Source organism: Carlito syrichta, unplaced genomic scaffold (genome assembly GCF_000164805.1).
Source record: "Carlito syrichta isolate Samal-C Ts95f unplaced genomic scaffold, Tarsius_syrichta-2.0.1 Scaffold301886, whole genome shotgun sequence".
Taxonomy (NCBI): domain Eukaryota; kingdom Metazoa; phylum Chordata; class Mammalia; order Primates; family Tarsiidae; genus Carlito; species Carlito syrichta.
The window spans coordinates 202,272-225,993 of NW_007245982.1; the positions used below are offsets into that span (position 1 = coordinate 202,272).

Below are 23,722 nucleotides of genomic sequence, written 5' to 3' on the forward strand. Positions count from 1 at the left end.
GCTTTTATGAAATTCTGTCTTCTGGAATAAAAAAGAACAAATGTGCCCTCAATATATTCTCTCTTGTGCAAGATAGCTTTTCAAAAAGGCTATCTTTCCCATAAATTTATAAATTTGTTCTTTCCCTTGTCAGTAAACAAAGTTATGAAAGAATAAACTATTTTTATGCCATCTTTTCCTTAAACCCCAAGGCCTTTTCTCACTTACCATTGTCTTTGATCCTTCTTTGATTACTTTTTCCTTTGGGTGTTGATCTTTACCTGAGCTCTCTGCTCTAAAAAACAGGGACAGATAGGAAAACAGGGACAGGTAGGAAAACCTTTTGCTTTCTGAAATTCCCAGTCCTCTTGTACTCCAGGAAATGATTAACTTCAAAAAACACCTTTTTCCACCTGATTTGCTATCTTTTTTTTCTCAGGATTCCCATAAGACTCAGGGATGGCCCCTTATTTACCTGTAAAAAGGCCAAACTAGACCCTTCCCCTTTTGCCTGAACCTGTGGACAAAGCTAGACACAGATCTTCCAATTTCCCATTCTTTGTCCTATGAATGTTTAGCTGAGGTTGGAAAAAATACCAGACTCAAAGAGAATAGAGAATGGCCATCCCACTACAGTTTGAGGATGGAGCCAGTAATAGGCAATGGGAGGAAGTGCAGATGAGTGGATAAACACAAAACAAAGTATATGATTAAGGGCAATGGTCAAATGCAAGGTCAACAACATTGTCAACAGCAGGGGTAGCCAACAAATATTGGTAGAACACAGCAACCAGAAAGAGGCCAATATAGACTTCCTACTCATGGTCCAAGAACAAGATTCTCATCTCTAAGAGGATGGATAAGAATAAGGATGGGCCTTAGTGTCAGATAAACCATAGTATAAAGGAGATAAGTAGAATAGGAACTTAGGTAACAAACTAAGCAGAAGTCTAGTTAATGGAACTGCTACCAAGTAAGAAACCAATTATCTGGGAAGAGTTGATCTGATGCTGAGCTAATTGTATGTAGGGCTCTATAAATTACCGTAGGCTGGGAATGTGAAAGACACTGATTCCAAAGCCAAGAATGAAGGACAACCTAAAAGAGAGATGATGAGTGACCTCAAAAAGCAGCCCAGAGGAATATATGACAGTATGCCACACTGGCATTTCAGGGGGTGGTGGGGAAGACACTAATGTCTGAAACCGTGGAGTTATCTCTTAACGTCATTCTGTTCCCAAGGTGGCCTTCTTCAAAATTTCTTCTCTGTTGTGGATAGTGGTAGCTAAAAACAGTTATTTAAAACTGACATGAAAATGTGAAAGGGAGAGGAGATAGTGGCTATCCCAACAAATTCTGACATCATTGAGTCTGAAATAGGAAACATAACTTTCCTCGTGATTTAAATGAAAGTACTAAATTAACGTTTTTTGTTATAGTCCTTTTTTAATGTTTGCTGTCGGATCTACCTGTCCTTGTCATCACTGCCAACTCAGGTCACAATTTCTCAAAGGGTAGAAAGGATAATTTCATTTAATTTAATTTTTTGAGTCAGAGTCTGACTCTATCACAAAGGCTGGAGTGTAGTGGCACACTCACAGCCACCGCAGACTCGACCTACTGGGCTCAGGTGATCCTTCTGCTTTCAAGTAGCTGGAACTACAGGTGCATACCACCACACCCAGCTAATTTTTCTGATTTATTATAGAGATGATGTTTCGCCAAGTTGCCCAGGCTGGTCTTGAATCCCTGGGCTTAGGCAATCCTCTTACCCTGGCCTTCCAAAATGCTGGGATTATAGGCGTAAGCCAAGATGCCAGGCCAATTAGGAGAATTTTAAACTCATTCAATGCCCTGAGCCATCTTGTCTAACTATTGAGACCAAAAGTGGAAGAATGCTAGAGCTAGAAAAACAAATTGAGTTAAAATTGTTTTCTAAGTTAAGTGTTTATGAGCACATAGAAGGAGAATCAATGAACTCAGTGAGGTATAGTAATAAATCTGAAGGTAAAGATAATACAGAAAATATTCAGATGTCGGAGAAAGTGAGAAAAAATTTTTTCATTGAATTTAACTTGAGTATACATAATAATGTAGAAAGAAATTCTACGGAGCCATTAACACTTTCTAAACAAGACTACCAGGGATACACATGCAGTTGATTAAAGATGGTTTTATCGACATGTTGCATGTAGGGAGACTATATACCATGGAGAATCATGAAGCATCTCCTAAGAATAGATTAGAAAGAACTAACTAGGCTTGTGTTAGGAGATTTGGAGGTGGATTTAAGAAAATAGAACTTTGCTCTGGATTGAAATGCTGTTGTGATCAAGGTTACTTTTCTGATTGCGCATCTCAATAAATATTACCTAGAAAGTAGGAGGAATAAAGTAAGCTTCATTACTCATATTAGCCAGGCAAAGAAATGTTGGACCATTTTGTGGTTTGGACAATGTTCATATTTAATCTGTGTTCAGACATGATTATGGTGGTCTTGTTCTGTCATGACCCATCACACAAAGTGCCCTTGTCTGATGTTGGTACTCTGTAAAATTGTTTTATGTTAACAGGAGAACACTAAGACTGACTTGCGAGCTTCAGGTCAGCTCCAGGCCAGCTCCTGGCCATCAGGAACTGCTTTCCTCTTTCTAGGGAAAAATAAGGGAAATTTAAACTGACTTTTCCAGATCTGAGATGTCACTTAAGGCCCTTCCTTGTATTTGCCTGTATCCCTCTCCACAGTTTTCCATCTAGTAAAACTACAGGCATGTAATTCCCCTGAGCATCATAGAAGGAGAAATTACATTGATTGCCTAGAGACAGTGAAAAAACTCTACCTCAACTGAGTGCCATCAGCTCAAGCCCTATCCTGAAAATGCTTTTACTAGCTCTTAAAGATGCTTATGACTCCCAATGGACTAGTGGCACTGTTTTCTAATTCCAAATATTTTAATTAAATAAAATTCTTTTTAAGGAAGAAAGAACAAGTCAGATCCAAATCTGCCATCTCAGTTGTCTTCTCACTGCACTGATATGACGAGACAGTAAGTTGGGGTTTTTCGCCCTCTGTCTTCCCCTTCTTCCTTTAATGGCCTGTCAAAAGGAAACTCCTTCCAGTGTTGGCATTAATGCCTGCTGTAAATAAAAAGGAAATGGGAGGAAAGAGGAGGAGGGAAGAGGGGGGTGTGTGATAGAAGCTAGATTTGCAGCTCAATTGCAAGGCATCTCTCAGAATGTCTAGACACCAGCTGCCTGGTTGCCATGGAAACTCACTAACTTTGGCTGATGGGCTGAGTAGTAATGACTCTCAGGAGATCTGGGTGGGAGCACTCTGGTGGGGGAAGAAGAAGGAAGGTTGGGAGTGGTGGTACATAGAGTGTTAGAGTAATATGGGAGAGAATAAGTGAAAACAAAATTCTCTTTGTGAGAGTGATGTTAACCCCGTTATTATTTTTCTCATGCACATTACACACGTGGTGACAAGGTACAAATCTGTCATACTCAGCAGGTGTCAGGACACAGGTTACTAAAGATGAATAGCTGAGGTAGAATGATTATATTGTCATCAACCTCCTGCCAGAGCCAAGGTACTCTCTCAGTAAACCAGACCTTTCCATGGTAAACAGACACAATTGACAATCGTCTGCCCAAGTCTTGGGAGTAGGAAATTCCAATCCCCAAGAATGATTGCCACTTTCATAAGCACTTGGCAAGAAAGATCAGTCACAGCTCTTTATGCCTAAAGTGTTCTCCCTTCTTGCTCCTGTCATTTTCTCTTGTAATATTTTAGGGCAGATGTTCAAATAAAGGAGGATGGTTGTGGGGATGTTGGAGCAGTGGGTAAGAAATGAAGGGTTCCCAGTTTAGAGTCAAAGCATTAAGTGTACAAACATAGTTTGTTCTCTTCTTCATATACAAATTTCTATTATCAGTGATTTCCCATTCGTAGGTTTTAAAGCTTTACAGTCACTTGCAGTCACCCTGGTCCCTTCCCACCTCATCTTCCTTTTGGGTTGGGATTTTCAGGTAACACTGACACACCCATACCCTCACCTCTCTCATCATCCAATTTTGTGCTCATTCTTACCCAATGCCCACATCTTTCCATTCCACTTCCTGACTAAATGCCACCACATACAAACATACCCCCACAAAAATAAAGAGCTGTCCTTTCTCACTAAGGTTCATCTACAGCTATACAGTCTGGGTTTATTATTTGTCTCACAGTGTTTTGCCTTTACTCAGGCAACCTTATCAACCTTAGACTCCAAAAGAAGACCTACTTGGTTTTATTAGAGATATCTGGGTCATGAAACAATTTTCCAATTGTGCAAAGCTAATAGGTAATATAAGACTTAATCCTTGGACTCTGATCATGACCAACAGAGCTACCTGGTATATACATATACATATATGCTCTGTGGATGTTTATGCAGTGGTTCCTTAGAAGTGCTTCTATATGAAAAAAAAATGCCCCAATCACATTGAGTTGTAATCAACACATAAGCTACTAAAAAAGGGTAACTGATAGGTAAATGCTGAATTAGCTATAATTTATGGTAAATTGAAAATTTTAATCCACCAGAGACTTTTTATTGACACTAAAGTTTCCATGACTTTGATTTGATGATTCAACATGAAGGAAAGGCAGCTCACTCCTAAGCAAAGGTGTGATTTGCCATCTATTTCCAGTCTGGGCAGAATTCCCAGTGGTTTTGAATTTGCTAAGTTAGTTCTCTGCTCTATCCTTTACATTGGGAGATGAAATGATTTCCTCCTTGTGGCCTAGACTCCATGTCGGGAGTGCTTGTGAAGCAGTGAGTCAAGGACAAGCAGCTGGTGACCCGGTGCTACAGACACAACCTAGTTAGAGTTCCTGTCCAGCTGTCAACATCTTCTGGTCATTAGGAGGCATGGCATTAAATGTGAGAACTATATGAGTCACCAAAGAACTTGCAGGGGCAAAGGAAGATGAGGAAATATCTGTCCAGGTGGCAGAGAGGAAGTTTTTTTCAGTGGTGATAAGGGGTAAACCAATTGAATGTGACCATGAGTATTGGCTTGGCTACTCTGACTCTAACTGACCACGATCGATATATATGTATATATATATATATATGCTCAGTATCTTCTTCCTCACTCATTGAATGAACCAATGTCTATCGACCATTTACTACCTGTTCTAGTTGCTGGAATGCCAACCATGATCAACAGAGCAACCTCTTCTCACTAAAGCTTGTCCATGTATATATACATAACTTATTTATATGATAAATATCTTCTTCCTCACTCATTGAATGAATCAATGTCTGTTGACCATTCACTACCTGTTCTAGTTGGTGGAATACCTCAGTGTACAAAAATAATAATAAAACAAAAAATACTCTGTCTTCAAGGAAGTTATATTATACTATAAGTAAGTAATACGTATGTTTGTTTGATGGTGGTACGATATATGAAAAAGATAAAATTGGGAAAAGAATAGAGGTTTCTGGGATGACAATGGGGTGACATTGTCAAACGGAAAGAAAGTTGATTGGAGAAGGTGACATCTGAAGAGAGAGCTAAAGAAAGTTAGAAATGCACTATATAAATATTTAGAGGAGGGAGGTTTTCAGGCAGAGGGAACAGTAATTATATATGCCCTAGATATGAGTACACTCTGTTGTTGAAGGAACAGCAGGGAAGTCAGTATTGCTAGAATGGACCAAGAAAGTCTCCAGAGAGTAAAAGGAGAGGAAATCAGAGTGGTGATGCTGATCATACAGAGCTTTGAGGCATTGTAAGAACCTGGCTTTTATTGAAATGGGATGGTTATGCCGAGATTCTAGATGTATGATGAAGGTGAAACCAATGACGTACTCATAGATTTGATGTTGACAAAGAAAATAAAGAGTCAGAGATAATTCCAGGATACACAGCCTAAGCCTCAGCATCAGCATTTGAAGACCGGAGCAGGTCAGGGAAAAAGATAGGAGTTTGGTTCTCAAAAGGCTTAGCTTGAGGTGTCTGTTAGATACACAATTTGACATGCAGAATAAGCAGTTGTCTGGAGCAGAGAGAGAGGTCTGGTCTATAGAAGGAACTTTGGGTTTTATCATGTTGTATAGACAATACTTAAAGCCACAAGCTGGGAGAGATCACCAAAGCAAACGTGTAGGAAAAGAAAAGAGAAGAGATGAGATCCAAGAACTGGGTTATGGGGTGCTTCAACAATTAGACTTCAGAGAAATAAAGAAGGAAGGGCAAAGGAAACTGAACGTGAATAGCCAGAAGATTAGGAAAAAAATCAGGACTAGGTAACATACTGGAAGAGCAATAATGAAAGTGTTTCAAAGAGTAGAAAGTAATCAGCAATCTAATGCTGTTAGCAGGCCAGAGAAGATGAGAATTTAGAAAGGACCATTGGATTTTAGCAATGTGGAGGTCATTTGTGACTTTAGCTAAAGTTGTTTCAATGGAGGATGGGAGGGCAGATGTGATTATTATGGGTTTAAGAAAGCATAGAAAGAAACAAATTGGAGACAGAATAGACAACTCTGTTTGAGAATACAGACTCAGGAGCTAGACTGCCTGAGTTCGAACTTGGAATCCCCACCCCCCCACCACCACAGCAATTGTGATAACTTAGACACTCTATGTAACCTCTCTATACCTTGATTTCTCCATTTATACATTGGGGCTTACTACCTTACTACCTACCTCATAGGTTTATTGCAAAAAGTATGCTACATAAATAACATGCTCAGTAACTAAAGCAGTCCTTATTGTCACTTCTAATTCTTAAAAAGCTGGGTTCTTGCAAACACGTTGTATTATCACTTCCAGAGACTAAAATTATAAAAAGTGTTTGAGCAACTATGATGAAAATCCTGCCAATGCTGGTCTACTCTTAAAGTGCTTTGTGACAGGTTTGGATTGAACCAGATTAAGAATGTATCATATTCCATTTTCCACTTAGTATAAAGTTCCATACAAGTTCCACTTAGTATAAAGTTTCATAAGGTTCCACTTAGTATAAAATTCTTTTGAAAAGTGCAGTCTAATGAATAGACACTTCTCAAAAGAAGATAGCCAACAAACACATGAAAAAGTGCTCAGCCTCACTCATCATCAGAGGAATGCAAATCAAAACCACATTGAGATACCACCTAACCCCTCTAAGAATGGCCATCATTAATAAAACAAACAATAACAGATACTGGTGAAGGTGTGGAGGAAAAGGAACACTTCTACACTGCTGGTGGGAATGCAAACTTGCACAACCTCTTTGGAAAACAGTGTGGCAATTTCTAAAAGAACTAGAAATTGACCTTCCATATGACCCAGCAATTCCCCTACTGGGAATATACCCAGAAGAACTTCAATTATTCTAGAAAAAAGATACCTGCACACGTATGTTTGTTGCAGCTCTATTCACAATAGCAAAAACATGGGACCAACCATGTTGCCCATCAAAGTTGGACTAAATTTAAAAAAATGTGATACATACACAATGGAATATTATGCAGCCATAAAGAAGGACAAATATGTGGACTTTGCAGCAACCTGGATGGATTTGGAGTCGATCATACTCAGTGATTTATTACAGAAACTAAGAAGAGCGTTCCATATGTTCTCACTCATAAGAGGACCTCGAACAATTATAATGCTATAAGAAAGCGATTGGCAGTAGTGGGAAACCATCGGTGGGGGGAGGATGGGATTGGCAGTTGAGGGAAACTGCTAGGGAAGTAAGAGGCATACCTCATTGACAAAGGTACCTGCGTGATCAATGTTTATATACCTAACCCCGAACTGTACCCCACATCTTTATAATAAAAATTTTAAAAAAGAAAGAAAAGTGCAGTCTAAAGATCCAGAGTATTTAATGAATTTTAGGTTTTCCAAGCACCAATATTCTTTAACTCTGAAAGACCCCAGAGTGATTTTTTTTTCTGATCACATTGAACTTCAATGATGGTTTATATAAAGCACTTTGAAATATATAGTATTCAAAGAATTAAGGCACTGATATTTCCATGCCATAAAAACAGTTCATCTGGTATTCTGTCAAACAGAATGTCTTTATCTACTAATGCTTCCACATTACAATAAAAATTGACATTTGTATAATAGCCCTGAAGCATTTTATGACTATGACCACTATACTCCTAATACTGTATGTGTTTTATTATATTCCAAATCTTTCCCAATTGAAAATCCAATAATGACATGGATGGCTATTATTAATCAAAACATTTGATAAACCAGAATGTTTCATTCCCCAGTCACATGGGCTAGCACAGAACTTACTGTAAATGTATTGTTCCTTTTCTACCTTGAGGATACTGAAATTGAATAATCAGAAGAAAATAAAAAAAATTATGTTGTGAGAGCAGAAATGAGAACCTGGTGTATTTACACTCACTAGCCCTGTGGCCTAAGATAAGTTTTCGTGCTTCCGTTTCCTCATTTGTAGAAAAGGGACAGTAATACCCTGCTTCGTAGAATCATTGTGAGACAAGAAATTCAATGTGGAGCATTTAGCAGAAAGCCTGGCACAAGACAAGCAAATGTTATCTGTATTTTTATTATCATCAGTATTATTGTTGCTATTATAATTATTCTATGGCGAAGGCCTAATAAGCGAACACCAGACCAAAGACTGAGTAATTCAAAGCTATCAAATATGCATTAGATTCGCTTCACATTTTAATTAAGGCTTGAGTTAATATTAGAAATATAGAGTCACCATTGTCTTTGTGAGGAAGCCCTGATTAATTATAGGAGCTCAATAAACATACGGGCGTGTGATATATTCATATGGATTTATTCCAGATGGATGGCTTTTGGGGTGGGGCTGGAAAAACAAGCTTCACTTCGATTTCCAGGCTGCTTGCAACAGCAGTGGCAGTCACTCAGGGCTTTAAGCAATGCTCTCACGGTCTCCTGAATGACTGCACCCCCCCTCAAGTGACAGGGGGACAAATGGCTGCTGTCTCACCACACATCTCCCCTTCCCATCTCCTCCACCCTCCACCAGCCCACCAGGGCACGTGCCAACAATGAGCTGCCTGCCTCACTGGGATGCTCAGTTCCATTAAAAAACCCTGGAAGGCTGATAATTGGGGAATCGTGGAGCCTGCAGTCTTTCAATAAGCCAGGTTGTTATGGAAACCAAAGGCAGACCTCTATGTCCATATTATTGATCCTAAAAAATAAAATAAAATAAAAGTAGGGAGTTGGGAGGAACCATTTCAATCCTTCCTTCCCCCACTGCTCGCCCCAGTCCCCATCATTTCACTTTAGAAGTTCACCACCAATTCGCACACATGAGAATTCACAACTCTTCTCTCTTTTGGTTTCCTTCTCAGCACTCCTCCACCCCTTTCTTAATTACAACCAAATGTTTTTTGTTTTTTTTTTTTCACCACTAGGAGAAAAATCAGCTGAGCAGGGTACTAAAGGAACACAAGAGTAGAGATGCTAAATCTAATTTAACACCATGGCATTAATACTGTTTATTTGAGCCAAGAAAATCAGCAATGAATATCAATGTGCTACCCTCACCATTTAAAAAAAACAGTAATTGAACAGGATTTTTAAAAATGGCTTCAGAGTCTCCCCCTGGCCTCTGAAGACGTATTGTTCTGTAGCAAGATGGCCACCACCCACGACGAGCCATGGCACTGTTTAATGAAAGCAGGGTCCGGACTTCAGACTGTCAGAGGATGGGGGGCAGGGGGGAGGCTGTTTTCTTACACTACTTAAAAAAATTAGCTGACAACCTTCTTACAATAAAAATCCGATTACTACTTCTGGTTGATGAATTCAGGCACGATGCCAGCGCATACCTGACTGGGAGGCCTGTAGATAGCACTAAATGAATCCAGCCTGGAGGCTGCCTTGGGCCAGAATCACAGACTGGGTCCCCACATTGAAAAGACCGGGACACCATTGTTTCCTGCTGAACTTCATATTTTAGCCCAGCAGAGGGCACCCGTGTAATTCCGTTCTCAGCTGTGGAGCCCGGGTAGAAGGCAGACAAGCCAGGAGTCACTTTCCAGAAATATGACACCAGGCAAAGGGTATGGCAAAGCAATAGGATGAGAACAGCTTATTGTGATAGGATCCTACTTTTAAGTTGCCCTGAAATTAATTTTTCTTTTTCAGTCCTTTGGAAATGATCAAGCACTAAGTCTGGAAAAGTTACTTTAACAAATAAACTAAAATTATTATTAGTCTTTGATCTGAATTATAAGTGTGGCTTATGCCCTCTGTATACCTTGTGGAGATATCAGAGTCATTCTTGGAACAAAAATAACGTGTAAAGTAAAAATTTTAGTCACCCTCTCTTTGCTACTGGACCAAGAGTGAAGGCTCCTGACCACCTTAAGTCTCTGCACACCTCATGATCCAACATATCCAACTTTCTCCTCACTGAACCAAGCTTCTGAGGCCAGTATCCTCACCTACACCCCAACATGATGTTCCTTTCTTTTCTTAAGACCCTACCCAGCATCCCAGTCACTGAATTCCTTTTCTGCAATTGCAGACTGTGGCTTGCAAGCAGGTACATTGTTCTGTACTGGTCCTGGGTTTTTTGTTTTTGTTTTTTCTGTGAAGAGCCTTAACTTTTTCCCCAGTCAGACTGTAACTTTTATGACAATAGATATGCCCTTTTATACATTTATATCCCTCATAATACCTAGTGCAGTATGGAAATTATACTATTAATACATACAAAGTAATTGAATGATAGGAAATACTGTCCTTAGGACATCTGGATTTATCACCTGTACTCTGATGCTGACACATATAGATCATACTACCTGAATCCCAGGACATGCTTCATCTTTCATGAAAATACATACATACACAATTTCTCCTGAAGGGTGTTCAAATAGAGTGAATCCTGATGTTTTTGTGAAGTGGTCCCAGCAGAATATCTGATTAAAGACAAGGACACTCTGCCAAGAATATCATTCATACGTACACGCAGCATACATAGTATGCTGCAAATAATTTCAGAAGATTAAAGGGCCCTCCTGAAGTTCATCTAGTTCCCGGGCCTAGGCAATGTCTAATTTTCTTTTTTATAAATCTAAGACTATATAGGATGGAAATCCAAGATGTGACAGTTTATAACTGGTATCTACCTAGAAAGAGTGTATTAGTTATTTCCCTTAAGGGACACCCGACACTTTCTATTGAATCCCTAGATTGCAGTTTCTGAGGGACCAATTACATGAAACCAAAATTAATCCTAACATCACTACCTGGTGGCCTTGGCTGACTTCCAGGCTCAATCATTACTGATAATGTAAGGACTTGGTAATGTAGCTGAGCTACAAGGTACAGTTACAAGGTAGGCCGAATAGAAAGTCTCTGACTCCCAGAAGAGACTGCAAATCATTATGTGTCTCTCTGGCTAGTCATAAATCAAGTCCTATTTGCATATTAATTTCCTTCATAAAATCAGGTGTAGCACCAAAGGAAAAATGTTTCCCAATAGCTTCAGCAGAAACAATGGTGACTTTCTTTTAGATACTTAGTATGTGTTCAATAAAACACCATAATAGGTACTTTATATGTGATCTATTTAATACCAACAACCACCAGTTCATCAATTAGAATATGATACTATTTCACGATGACAAAGCTGATGTTGGGCTAGTGGCATAGAGCTGGTTAGGGATAGAGTCTTTGATTCAGACATTGATAGAGCCAGTTTCAAGACCTATGTTCTTTCTCCTGCACACAGGTATCCAAGGAAGAGATTTGGCTAAATTCATGACAATTATACCTCTCTGTCTACTTTTGCAGTATCCACTGAGTAATGTATTTATCTTTTATAGTACTTTGAAATACTTTACTTTGGGCCACCAAAACAAAACAAAAAACATTGTTCTCTTATTTACTGCATGAAAAAATCTCTTCCACTAACTATTTTACCTACGGGAAGATGACAGCTGATTCTTGCTCTTACCCAATTCCAACTTGAAGATTTGACCACAGGATCCTCATACGGGGATAGGAGAATCTGAGTACGAAAAGTGATTTATGTCAGATTATCAGAATAAAAGTAAGGGAAAATGATATTGAGGACCTACCCTGTACCTGGTTCTTTAAATAAGTTACATCATCAAATCCTCTCAACAACTCTTTAAGGGTAGCATTCTCATCTCCATCTCATAGATGAAAACATTGAAGGTTAAACAGATTATTAAAGCCACGCAGTGAGAAAGCTGGGACTGAACCTCAGATTGTCCAGTTCTAAGACTGTTTCTCCATGAGGTATTCAGAGTAAAAAATGTCTCTGGAATATGCCTTGGAATGTATAACTTGTTTGTTTCAAAATAGGCCTACATTTAGCTTTGTGGGATAATAAAAGTCAATTCCTCTCTTCTTTTCCTGTCTGGAAACAAGTAGAGACCACATCTCTTGGTTTGTTGAGGCAGCGCAGACTGGGGACTGATGCTGCAGAAGGGCTCAGACAATAGTGGGCAGGGGGCGGGCGGGGTCTCTCCTAGGGGAGCCCGGCCCCATCTGTCACTTAGATCTGCTAGAAGACAGAAAATTCATTTGCCAAGGAACCCTTTAGGGCCTGATCTTTGTGAAGCCAAGAACAGAGAGTATTAGAGATGGAAGATACCTTAAAACCATCTCCTTTTTCCAGTGAGGAAGGTCCATTTGCCTGGTCCGTGGCCAGAGAGTTTATTTACAGCAAAGTTATGGGGGAACCATGTCCATCTCCAGGTATACAGCTCAGCCAATGCCTTTCTCTACTTCTCCCAGTCCCTCCTTTCTGCTTCTCCCATGCCCCGTGCTTTCTCCCCTACTGTTCCCTTATTAGAATTCTCTCTACTTTCTCTTCTTTCTCCATTTCTCCCTTTCTCATTTTTTCTGCCGCCTCTGATACTTCCATTTTGGGTCCTCTTCTACTTTTCTTCTTCCTTGTTTTTCTGGACTTTCTACCTTATTTTTCTTCCCTTTTACTCTCCCTTTGCTCTTTTAAGTGAGAATTCTCCACCCACTCCCCCTCTGGGTTCTTCCTAGGGTCCCACATACCTTTTTCACATTCTGATCATTTTTCTTTCTCAGTCAAATACCTTCATTCAGACTCAGAGTGTCTGGTATTTAGAAATAGGTCATGGACAAGAAGTGCTGATTTATAAAGCTCCAAAGAGTTGGGCTGCAAGCAATAAAAATGGACATGCCTCAAAAAGTATTGGCTTTTGGCAGGGGTGTGGGGGTGCTGTCAGGGTCTTACTCTGTCATTCAGATTTCAGTACAGTGGCATGATCATGGCTCACTGTAGCCTCAAACTCCTGGGCTCAAGTGATCCTTCTGCCTCAGCCTCTCAAGTAGCTGGAACTACAGGCATGCACTACCATGCCTGATTAATTTTTCTATTTTTTTGTAGAGATGAGGTCTCACTTTGTTGCCCAGACTGGCCTTGAACTCCTGACCTCAGGCAACCCTCCCTTTCAAAGTACTGGGATTATAGGCATGAACCTTTCAAAGTACTGGGATTATCGGCATGAGCCACCATGCCATAACTTTTGTTTGTGGGACTTCAACTTTGAAAAATAAAATGATTCTTTCCCTTTCAAGCTGTATATGAAGATAAGTCTCTCCAGAGGGGAATGCCATGTTATTAGTCAATTGGTGGCGGTCAGTCGAGAGTCTTCTATGTGCTGGGCTCTATTCTGAGCACTGGTGTTACTCTGCTGCCTTCAAGGAATGAAAATTCTAGTGAGAGGGAGAGACAATAAAGATACCACAGAGAGATACATACAGTCATTTTAGGCACTGAGAATGCTATGGACAAAATGGATCGGATAATATGGTAGAATTGATAGGGCTGGTATGGGTGGCACTGTTCTGACCAAATGTCAGAAAAAGTGCTAAAGTGGAGACCATGGGAAGATCGAGGGAGAAAGCAAGTGCAAAGGCCCTGAGACAGGAACATGCTGAATGTGTTCAAGAAACATGAAAGTTATCAGGACTAGAGAAGTAAAGAAATGGCCGGGCTTGGTGGCTCAGTTTGTAATCCCAGCACTTTGGGAGGCTAAGGCAAGTGGATTGCCTGAGCCTGCGGGTACTAGACCGGCCATGGCAAATTGATGAGACTTCATCTCTACAATTAAAAAAAAAATTGCTGGGCATGGTAGTGTGCGCTTGTAGTACCAGCTACATGGAAGGCTGAGGTGGAAGGATCTCTGGAGCCCAGCAGTTGACGCTGGGTTGGCCGTGAATGTGCCACTGCACTCCAGCCTGGGAAATGGAGCGAGACTCCAACTCAAAAAAAAAAAAAAAAGTAAAGAAGGGCAGAGTAGGAGGACATATGATCAGAGGGATAAGAATTCAGATGATATAAGACCATGGAAATAGATTAGATATTATTAGATTAGATATTATTCAGGTTGTAAAATGTCAGTAAGCCCTGGAAAGTTTTATGTAAGGTATTGATATGGACATGTATATATTTGTTGCTTTATATGAGTGGTCTTAGAGGAGTTGGTTAGAATTTATGAGTCAAAGCCCTCACAAACCCTAAGCTTAAGATCATGACATTATTGAATCTATTTTTTTTTATCCTGCTGAGTTGTGCCACATTGTGTTGTTAATCACTGATGTTAATTCCTAGAGTTAAATATAAACTGGCCCCATTGTTCATGATTATTTCACTTTTCTGGCATCCTTTGAGTGGCACCAACAGCAATCATCCACTAGGGCTGAGGAGTAGAAGAAAAAGAAGGTGACAGAATTTTAGGATTTTTGAAACAAATGTTGGGATTTAATTTTCTAGACATTTTGTTTTTGCAGATATTTCAAAATTATATAGATACAGTCAGGCATGGTGGCTCACATCTATAATCTCAGCAAGAGGCCAAGGCAGGAGGATTGCTTGAGCCTACATGTTTAAAATCAACCTTGACAACATAGTAAGACCTCATCTCCACAAAAAAATAATAAAAATAACTAGTCAGGCATGGTAGTGCACACCTGTAGTCCCAGCTACTCAGAAAGCCGAGGCTGAAGAATCACTTGAGTCCAGGAGGTGGAGGCTGTGGTGAGCTGTGATTGTGTCACTTCAGTCCAGCTGGGTGACCAAGTGAGAACTCAACTCAAAAAAACAAAAAATAGCAACAACAAAACAAACAAACAAACAAATACATAGATAGATTAAGTAGTATCCCATCAGAAGGAATGCTTTGTTTATACAGTTGTGTTACAAATTAGTTGAACTAAATAATTATTTCATTGCTAGTCTGTTTCTCTTTTTTAAAGACCCAGAAGCCATGAATATAGTAATGTTACTTAGCTTTAGAGTCACCTCAATTACATTTGTTTATACTATAACCAGGGGACCCCAATCCCCAGGTTGTGGACTGGTACCAGTCAGTGGCCTGTTAGGGAACCAGAACACACAGCAGGAGGTGGGTGGCTAGTGAGTGGAATGCTGCCTCTGTCAGATCAGTGATGGCATGGCATTAGATTCTCATAAGAGTGAGAACCCTATTGTGAACTGCTCATGCAAGGGATCTAGGTTGCACACTCCTTATGAGAATCTGATGCCTGATGATCTCAGGTAGAGCTGAGAGGTGATTAGCAATGAAGTTTGACTACACATTCCCCCTCCCCCACCCCCCATCCCCCATCTGTGGAAAAATTGTCTTCCATAAAATTGGTCCTTGATGCTAAAAAGGTTCGGGACTGCCGCGTAAACCAGTTCTTAGAAATTGAGAAATTTCGGCCAGGTGCAGTGGCTCATGCCTGTAATATCAGCACTTTGGGAGGTCAAGGTGAGAGGATTGCCTGAGCCCAGGGGCTCAAGACCAGTCTGGGCAACTTTGTAAGACCTCGTCTCTACAATAAATCAAGAAAAATTAGCCAGGTGTAGTGGCACATGAATGTAGTTCCAACTACATGGAAGGCTGAGATGGAAGGATAGCCTAAACCCAGCAGGTAGAGGCTGCACTGGTCATGAGTGTGCCACTGCACTCCAGCCTGGCTAACAAAAAAAAAGAATTTGAGAAATTTCTATAATGTATCTGAGAAGATTATCTGTTTGTAAAATAACAATTCCAGCTAAGAGAGTGGGTGCCTGCCTGAAAAGATGAATTCTGAATTATGTTTAGTTGAGTTTTAATCGTGCCACAATTTAAGATCTTTTAAATTGGTCTTATGTTTAGAACAGCAATTTTTAATTATTAAAAGTTAAAATATCCAAATTTTACCAAGATACAGATAGTTTAGTAGAGATATAAAGGATTGTGGGATGGTGGAGGACCCAGATCCATGCAACCTGGCCTCTGCAAAACAGCTCAGTCCCCAGAAGCCACTTTTGGGTTCTGCTCCCTGGAACTCAAGGCTCTCCAGCAACACACAATTCAAAGTTCAATGACTGAGGGTTTTTAAACAAAACTTTAGGAAATACATTTTCCTTGGGTTTATTATTTGTAAAATATAATTTACAAAGTAAATTTCGCATGGCTTTAATGCTATTGAAACTAAAATAGAACATTTTCTAATTGCCTGATACCATGTTTAGAGGTTACTCATACCAATCCTATCTGCGACTAAACAATAAGACTATAATATGAATCCATTTTCTGTTGACTTTAAGTAATACACATAAGCTACTATATAATCAACATGGGTGCAATTATCCATAATCATTGTGAAAACCAGCTTATAGTAAATGCGACTGCCTGACATTGGCTATTTTGCCAATCACGTACAGACAGCCAATAGCAGAGAAATCTCTTAAATTTGTGTTTTCAAACTGTACTTCAGAGTTCAGAAACAGTTCATCTAAAGGGAAGAGTTAGAAGCAGGAAAAAGGGAGCTCTGGGCATATCCATCCATCTTTCCTTCCCTCTATGATCCTCAATCAGAGCCGCTCTGCTTTGGGGTTTAGCATAGACAGGTATTTTAAACTCATTCAAACAAATGGTGCCAAGGCTAAAAATTTTGAGAATTTTTGCCTTCAACAATTACTACTGATCTGATTTTACCCTCCATGAATACATTGTTTCACATGTTCCTTTCAGTACCAAAAGCATCATTCTTACTAAAACTTAGTGTGAGGAGAGGAAAAAGGCAACTTTTTCTACATTCGAGGTTAGAGAAATCAGCAATAGTTGTAATTCAATCTGAAGCCTGACTTTATCTCTGAAAACTCAATTGAGAAGAATTTGTCTTCATCAACAGGTCTCTTTTGCATTCCCCCTTTTTCTCTTGGAAGTACATCATAACTTTCAAACTATATAAAACATTAGAACGAAGTTTTAAGAAAATTCTAAAATTTAATTTTGAGTTTCAAGATTGAGAATTTTATATCTAATTATTATTTCTACCTTTTTTCAAAAAAAGTTCCTAAGTATTGATTTTATTATAATCTCATAAATGTAATAAATTATGTACTTTCTTTAAAAAGTGAAAAGATTAAAAACCTTTTAATTAAAAAGATACAGCTCCAATCATACTTTTGAAGACAATGTATGCATTCCTTCAGTAGCAACTGTTTTTCTAGTTGAATGTCAGGTACAATTCTAAACTCTGCCTTTTTTATTAACCTTTAATAAGTGTACAATGTTTAACAGAAAAGACTACAAATGTTAAACATACTTCTCATGATATCCATATATAGGCACATAATTATGTAGTTTTACAAATAGATATTTATGTGCTTCTATACTGATACATTATTTGGAAGCTGATAATTACTGTTCCTAGTATTTTAGAGTTACCCAAAGTAAAATTAAGTTCTTAAAATATATTGATTTGGAGTATGCTAGAGCTGTCTGACAATGGCTACTGAGAGCAAGAGGTTATAGCACTTCTTCCCAACAGCTTATTCAGCAACAACACATTAGTATAGCCTGAACTCAGCTATGATGGAAGTATTTATACCATGGAAATTGACAAAAACTAAAAATCAGTACTTTTAGAGTTTTACTTTCTTTTTTGAAGAGCCAGTTTATCAGCATGCCACTGCAGATATCTGGTAATATCATAATGAATAGTTTATGCTTTGGGTTTTTTGTTTGCTTTTTTTTTTTATTGTTATATATATCCATGTGCAATCATCATGTACTTCAGTGCAAATGGCCAGACAATGACTAAAATGAACATAGGGGAAGAGTGGATAAGAGAAGTATTATCCTACAATACCTGAAAATGTGATAAATACATTCTAGTCATATTTTAAGCTAATCCTATGGCAGAAACTCTTGAAGTGAAAAACGTATAACCAGAATCACAGCTAATTCTTGAACATAAAGAACAATTTCTTGATTTATTGTGTAGTACTCTTAGAAAAAGTCTGCCTTGCCAGGATGTTAGGAAAATAAGAAGGTTCTTTCCTCATAATTTTTCAAAAGCAATATACAATTTGACAACTGCACTGCCTTGGATTCAGACCACTCTCAATGTACTACAAAACAGTGGTGCATCTTAGGTGTCTACTTTTCTCTGGGATGAAAGCATAAATGAATAGCTAATATTAAAGTGGCAATGTTTTATGTTTTACTTCATTTTTACCCTTTGTTTTTCTTTTGGAAGATACAGGCAAGAAAAAGAAAATTCACTTGTATCGTCTAATAGAGGCCTGTATTGAAAGAAATGGAAGGAAGGAAACTAAAATCTTCCACTGCTGCTTTTTCTTCTATAATGATTTGATTATACCAGTGGGGGGAATGCTGAAACCACATTACTAAATTCCAAGTTTCTTAGCCCTTTAAATTGGAATAGAGAGGGTTTCACAAAGTGAGGCACTTTCTGTCTTTCTGCCAAGTATTTTAAGTTACAGTTTTTGTGTGGGGAAGAATCTGTTCATCCTCCCACTATACTATCCCCCATGGTCTGTAGTCTGAATGGCTCACAGGCTATAGAAAATTATGTTTATACTCCTGTGGGAAAGGAGAATAGGACACAGTAGCGGGAAAGCCTATTTACTGGTCTCTGTCCCAGCACAGTTGGCTTGGGAACACATTAACAATTCATCCTATAGAGGGATAATAGCAGGTTTAGTACACTGTAACACACCTTGTAAAGATTACTTAATTGTGTCAGATGAGGAAAAGAAGCCAAGGAAACTGGCAGATCATTCTTTCCCTGGGTGCACCTGTCACACACTGGCAAGAGCCACCCACAGGTCACTCATGTGGCTAGAGTGAAATTAATCACCTGCTTTCAGTAGTCAGCAGCCTTGACTTCCTCTAGTTCTCAATATGTTTTGAACATAATGCAAAATGCTCACACTGGTCTATGAAGCCCAAAATGGTTTGAATTCTGGCAACCTCAGGGGTGGCTTATGGCTCTGAATAACAGCAAAACTTTCCAGAGAGCTTCTGTGTTCATTCTCCTGGGTCAGTTAGAGTTTTCTCTACTATAAAATTTTATTCATTCAAATCATTGTTATAGATGCAGTAGATTCAACAATAAACAAAACCGACCATGGAGTTACTTTTTCCACCGAGGGGTAATCTCAAATAGCTATTGTGGAATTACAACTTGAATTAAATTATTTGTGTTTTTTGTGTTAAGCTGAATGAAAGGTGGTTTCTCAAGTTTTTGAAAGTTTTTAAAAAATAATTTCCCTTTTCGTTAGATATATTTTGTCCTGCAAGACTCAGCTGAGATAACCTCTACATCAAGAAGCCGTCCTGTAAAATCTTCCTCTAATTAATCTAACCAGAATTTTAATTTTTAGAAATGATAAATTTCATCATAGATGGCTTTAGTCCCAACTCCTAGCTCTCCCATTCCCATTATTGGTTCACAAACAAAACCTGGTTACATAGCAAAGAGACAGAGACATGCAGAGAGACAAAGTCTGATGTTCCTAGAATTGTCCCCCTCTTCTTGTTAGCCTGAAGGACGATGAAAATTTGAAAGTCATTGCTCTTCCAGATTTTCACAGCCTAAACTCTTGGCAGGACTTTCCCTGCATATTACATATATATATCTGTAAGTGTGCACATATGTGTCTGTGATGGAAGAAGAGTATACTAGAAGCACGAACAAAGTGAAGATCTAAATGATATTCTTTACTTTTTCATGGCCCTGGGCAAAAAACAACCTTTTTTCACAGCTACAAAATTTTCATCTCCACTTTATCTGAGAAACACACATATTCTTCATGTACCAGTAAGAAGGAACCATTTTTGGTAAATGGTTTCTGGTTTCTATTTCAAAATCCAAAAGATTCTACTAACTCATACTGAAAAAAAAAGACACAGAAGCAAAAAAATTGCCTTCCAAAGTTATTTCATTATATATATGCACCTGGAAAGACCATTTATATTGAACACAATTTATGAGGAAAGGCAAAAGCTTTCTTGGAATGTTTTTTCCCCTGAAGATACCTTAAGAATTGTAGTTTTCCTTCCAAATAGAATGATGTTAGATCCACAATCCCCTAATTTGTGATTTGAAGACTGAAAATAAGTATGAGAACTGCTGAATAGTCATACCTAACTTGTGTATCATCTATACCACCTTTTCTCTGGGTAATTGATAACCCAAATACAAACATGTAGGCTTCTAAGACAACTTCACTAATGATCAACCAACCAATTATTGTGAATGTAGAGTTAAAAAAAAAGAATTGGAGGAAGGTTGTATTGGCCTATCCATGTAATATTTATGTTTGTATGACAATCTACTGGCAAAATCTGTAAAAGCGTATCAGATCTGTTAGATGTACCCTTTGCCCGACACAAGAATTCAAAAGTTTATGAATTCTCAAAGGTATTTTAATTACTTGAATGAAATAAGATGGGTAAAAAAATAAATTAATAATGAATTAAGTATAAGATGGAAGTGAAGCTATTGACAGCAAATTATGGCCACCATAGGTGTAGTTTTCCCTCTCAGAGTCAGAGTTACAAGGACTATAAATTAAGAGTTGAAGCATATCAGAAAACGTCATTTCAACTCTTTATCTTCAATCTCAAGTGTAAGGTGAGGTTAGAAAACCACCGAGATTTTCTTGCTGACTGCTGGACCTCCAGTGTAATCTTTAGACCTGACTCTTCCTAGATTCACTAACCCTCTTTCTAGACTTCACTACTATCAACCCCATCCCTTTAACCCACTATCTAATAGTTAAGGGACTGCAGAAAAGTGAAGGTTGTTGGCTAAAAGGCCATGCACCCCACACTTCAAAGATGCTTCCTTGCTCTAAAATTGCAAACTTGTCTTTTAGAACTGGAAATCAAAGAAGACTTAGTCAAACATACTTAATTACAGATGTTGGAACTAAGCCCAAAGGCTAGAGAGGCTGGCCTGACATCATCGGCAAAATCTGAACAAGATCCAGACCTCTTGATTTTAGGTGGTGTTTAGTCTATTATGCTGAAAATACAGCAAAATATAGATAATACAGCATAATATAGATTCAATATCATATAAGATGTATATGGTGCTATATACATCCTATATGATATTGGATTTATTAAAATGTGATATTATTCATCATCCTCATAAAAACAATTTATGACAATTCTTTTTTAAGCAGACCCCCAAATAAATTTATTGCTTGGAGAGTCAAGTTTTATTGCAGCGAAATCAATAACTGGCTAAAGTTTTTTTTTGACGAAGGCAATGGTTCAAATTTTCTTGCTGATATGAATTGATTGAGGTGCAGTGCCTGATTTAGTTGTTTTTATTTTGAAACAAAATTCAAACATGACTAAGAGGGATGCAAAAATTATATATCCTTTCAAACCTTTCCCACCTCCTTATGCATGCTATAAATCATGTAATCCTCAGAGATTATTCAAGGGCACATTTCTTGTAGTTTAGGAGGCCCCAATTGGCTCCCTTCTTCCCTTCTATTCACGTCTGGTTTTAGGAATTTTTTCATTCTTCATTTAATGAAGCTATGATTGTAAGTACAGTGATGGCGATCATGGCAGCCTTGATCTCCAGGGCTCAAATCATCCTTCTGCCTCAACCTCTCAAGTAGCTGGGACTACAGGTGTGTGCCACCACACCTGGATACTTTTTTGATGTTTTTTGTAGAGATAAGTTCTCACTATATTGCCTAGACTGGTCTCAATCTCCTGGGCTCAAGCAATCTCCTGCCTCAGCCTCCCAAAGGGCTAGAATTACAGGAGTAAGCCATTGCATCTGGTCCCACCTCTTTTTAATGCTTCTAGGATTGTGTGTTTATGAAAAAAATAAAATTGATAAACATGCATCAATATCTGAAAAAAATCTATGATTTAATAAATATTATTTGGCTTTTAGTTTCAGATATAGTTTTACAACTTTAAAACCGGAACATGCCTGTCTAATAACTTCTTTGAAAAAGAAAGAAGATGGTAACAACATGAGCTATGAAAGAATGGATAAAAGGCCTCTACAATATGAGTTTCTTGACTCTAAAACACATTTCTGTACTTCATATTTTGTTTGTCTGCTTACTTTTTTCTAACCAAAGAGATAGTGATTACTCTTAGTTTGTCTCTTCTATTAAGTTAACATTTTAGTTATAAATATCAATGTTAAAGGAGAGGGAGGTCTAAACAAAAATATGAAAATGATACTAATTCTGATAAGCTACATTTATGCTGTATACATTTTAATATATAAAATTACTTTTATATGACTTCAATATAAAAATTTCAATTTCTAATTTTCAATCCTTCCTGGTATATTTGATGCAATTGGTAATACTCCTGTTAAGAACAATCAATTTCAACTGATCTTTATAGCTCTCTTAGGTCTAATAGAACAGCACTGGAAGCACTTTGAAAGAAGAATCTAAGACTAAGAACTAGTTTAATATTCTCAATAATTCTGGGTGACAGAGCTGTGAGGGAATTATGATCAGGAATAATGATAATTACTGGATGCCATTCTGTAAATGTGATCACTAATAATTCCCAGACAAGAGTCTAGAATATTCAATTACACAAATAAGAGTGATGATGTTCTTAGATTAGAACACAATGTTAGAGTCCTTAGACATCTCTTTTCTCTTTGTTTCTGGATGTCAGGGTCAGCATGTGACCTCTCAGAGAATCAGGGCTCGGCTTTTGGTTCAACACTTGCTAGCTGTCAACAATGATTAAGTGCTATAATCTCTATAAACCTCAGATTCCTTATCTGTAAAAGGGGAGGAAAAATTACACTACTACATTACTACCACAGAGTGGTTATGATGATTAAATGGGATAATTTCCACATAGCACTTAGCATAGGACCTGGCCCTTAATACATGCTCATTAAGTGCTACCTATTATTAGATTTTTATAATTTAACCCTTGGAAAAAATCTTTAAAACTAAGTATACCAGACCCTCCTCTTAAGGATGAATCACCGAGGCCCAAAGTAGCAGTAATTTGCCTAAGATCTCATAGCTGGCTGGTAGAAATACTGAGAGAACCTTGGTCTTCTTATTTCAGTTCAACATTCTCTCCCTTGCATTATCTTACAGAGCTTGTGGATTGTTACTTTGAGCATGTCCCAGGGATGTCCTGGTTGGTATTTCCCAACAGAATCAGATTGTTGCAATGGCTAAGATAGAGAAAAAATGCAGAAACTGAGATAAAACATAGCACCTTAAAAGAGAGGTAAAGCACTATAGGGCTGATATTAAGGTAGAATTTAGAAGTCTGTTAAACCAACCCCTGTTTTGTTACTGAATGTGTCTGTGGGCAGAATACACTTTTGCTTTGCTCCTATTCTCTTAATGTAAAAGTAGGAAGAAAAATACTACCAAACCCCATTCGGC

General features: G+C 38.3%; 1 protein-coding gene across 2 annotated transcripts in view; it reads right to left on the reverse strand.

The window, feature by feature from the left end:
- GAP43 (growth associated protein 43) overlaps nucleotides 1–23,722 on the reverse strand; it is a 98,248-nt gene that overhangs the window by 18,016 nt on the left and 56,510 nt on the right. Inside the window, exon 3 of one of the 2 annotated variants that reach the window (XM_008055573.2) lies at nucleotides 11,954–12,007. The exons of the other annotated variant lie outside the window; for it this stretch is intronic. Within the exon in view, the coding sequence (XP_008053764.1) occupies nucleotides 11,988–12,007 (20 nt within the window). The 3' untranslated portion in view covers nucleotides 11,954–11,987. The remainder of the gene's footprint in view (nucleotides 1–11,953; nucleotides 12,008–23,722) is intronic. 2 annotated transcript variants of the gene reach the window in all.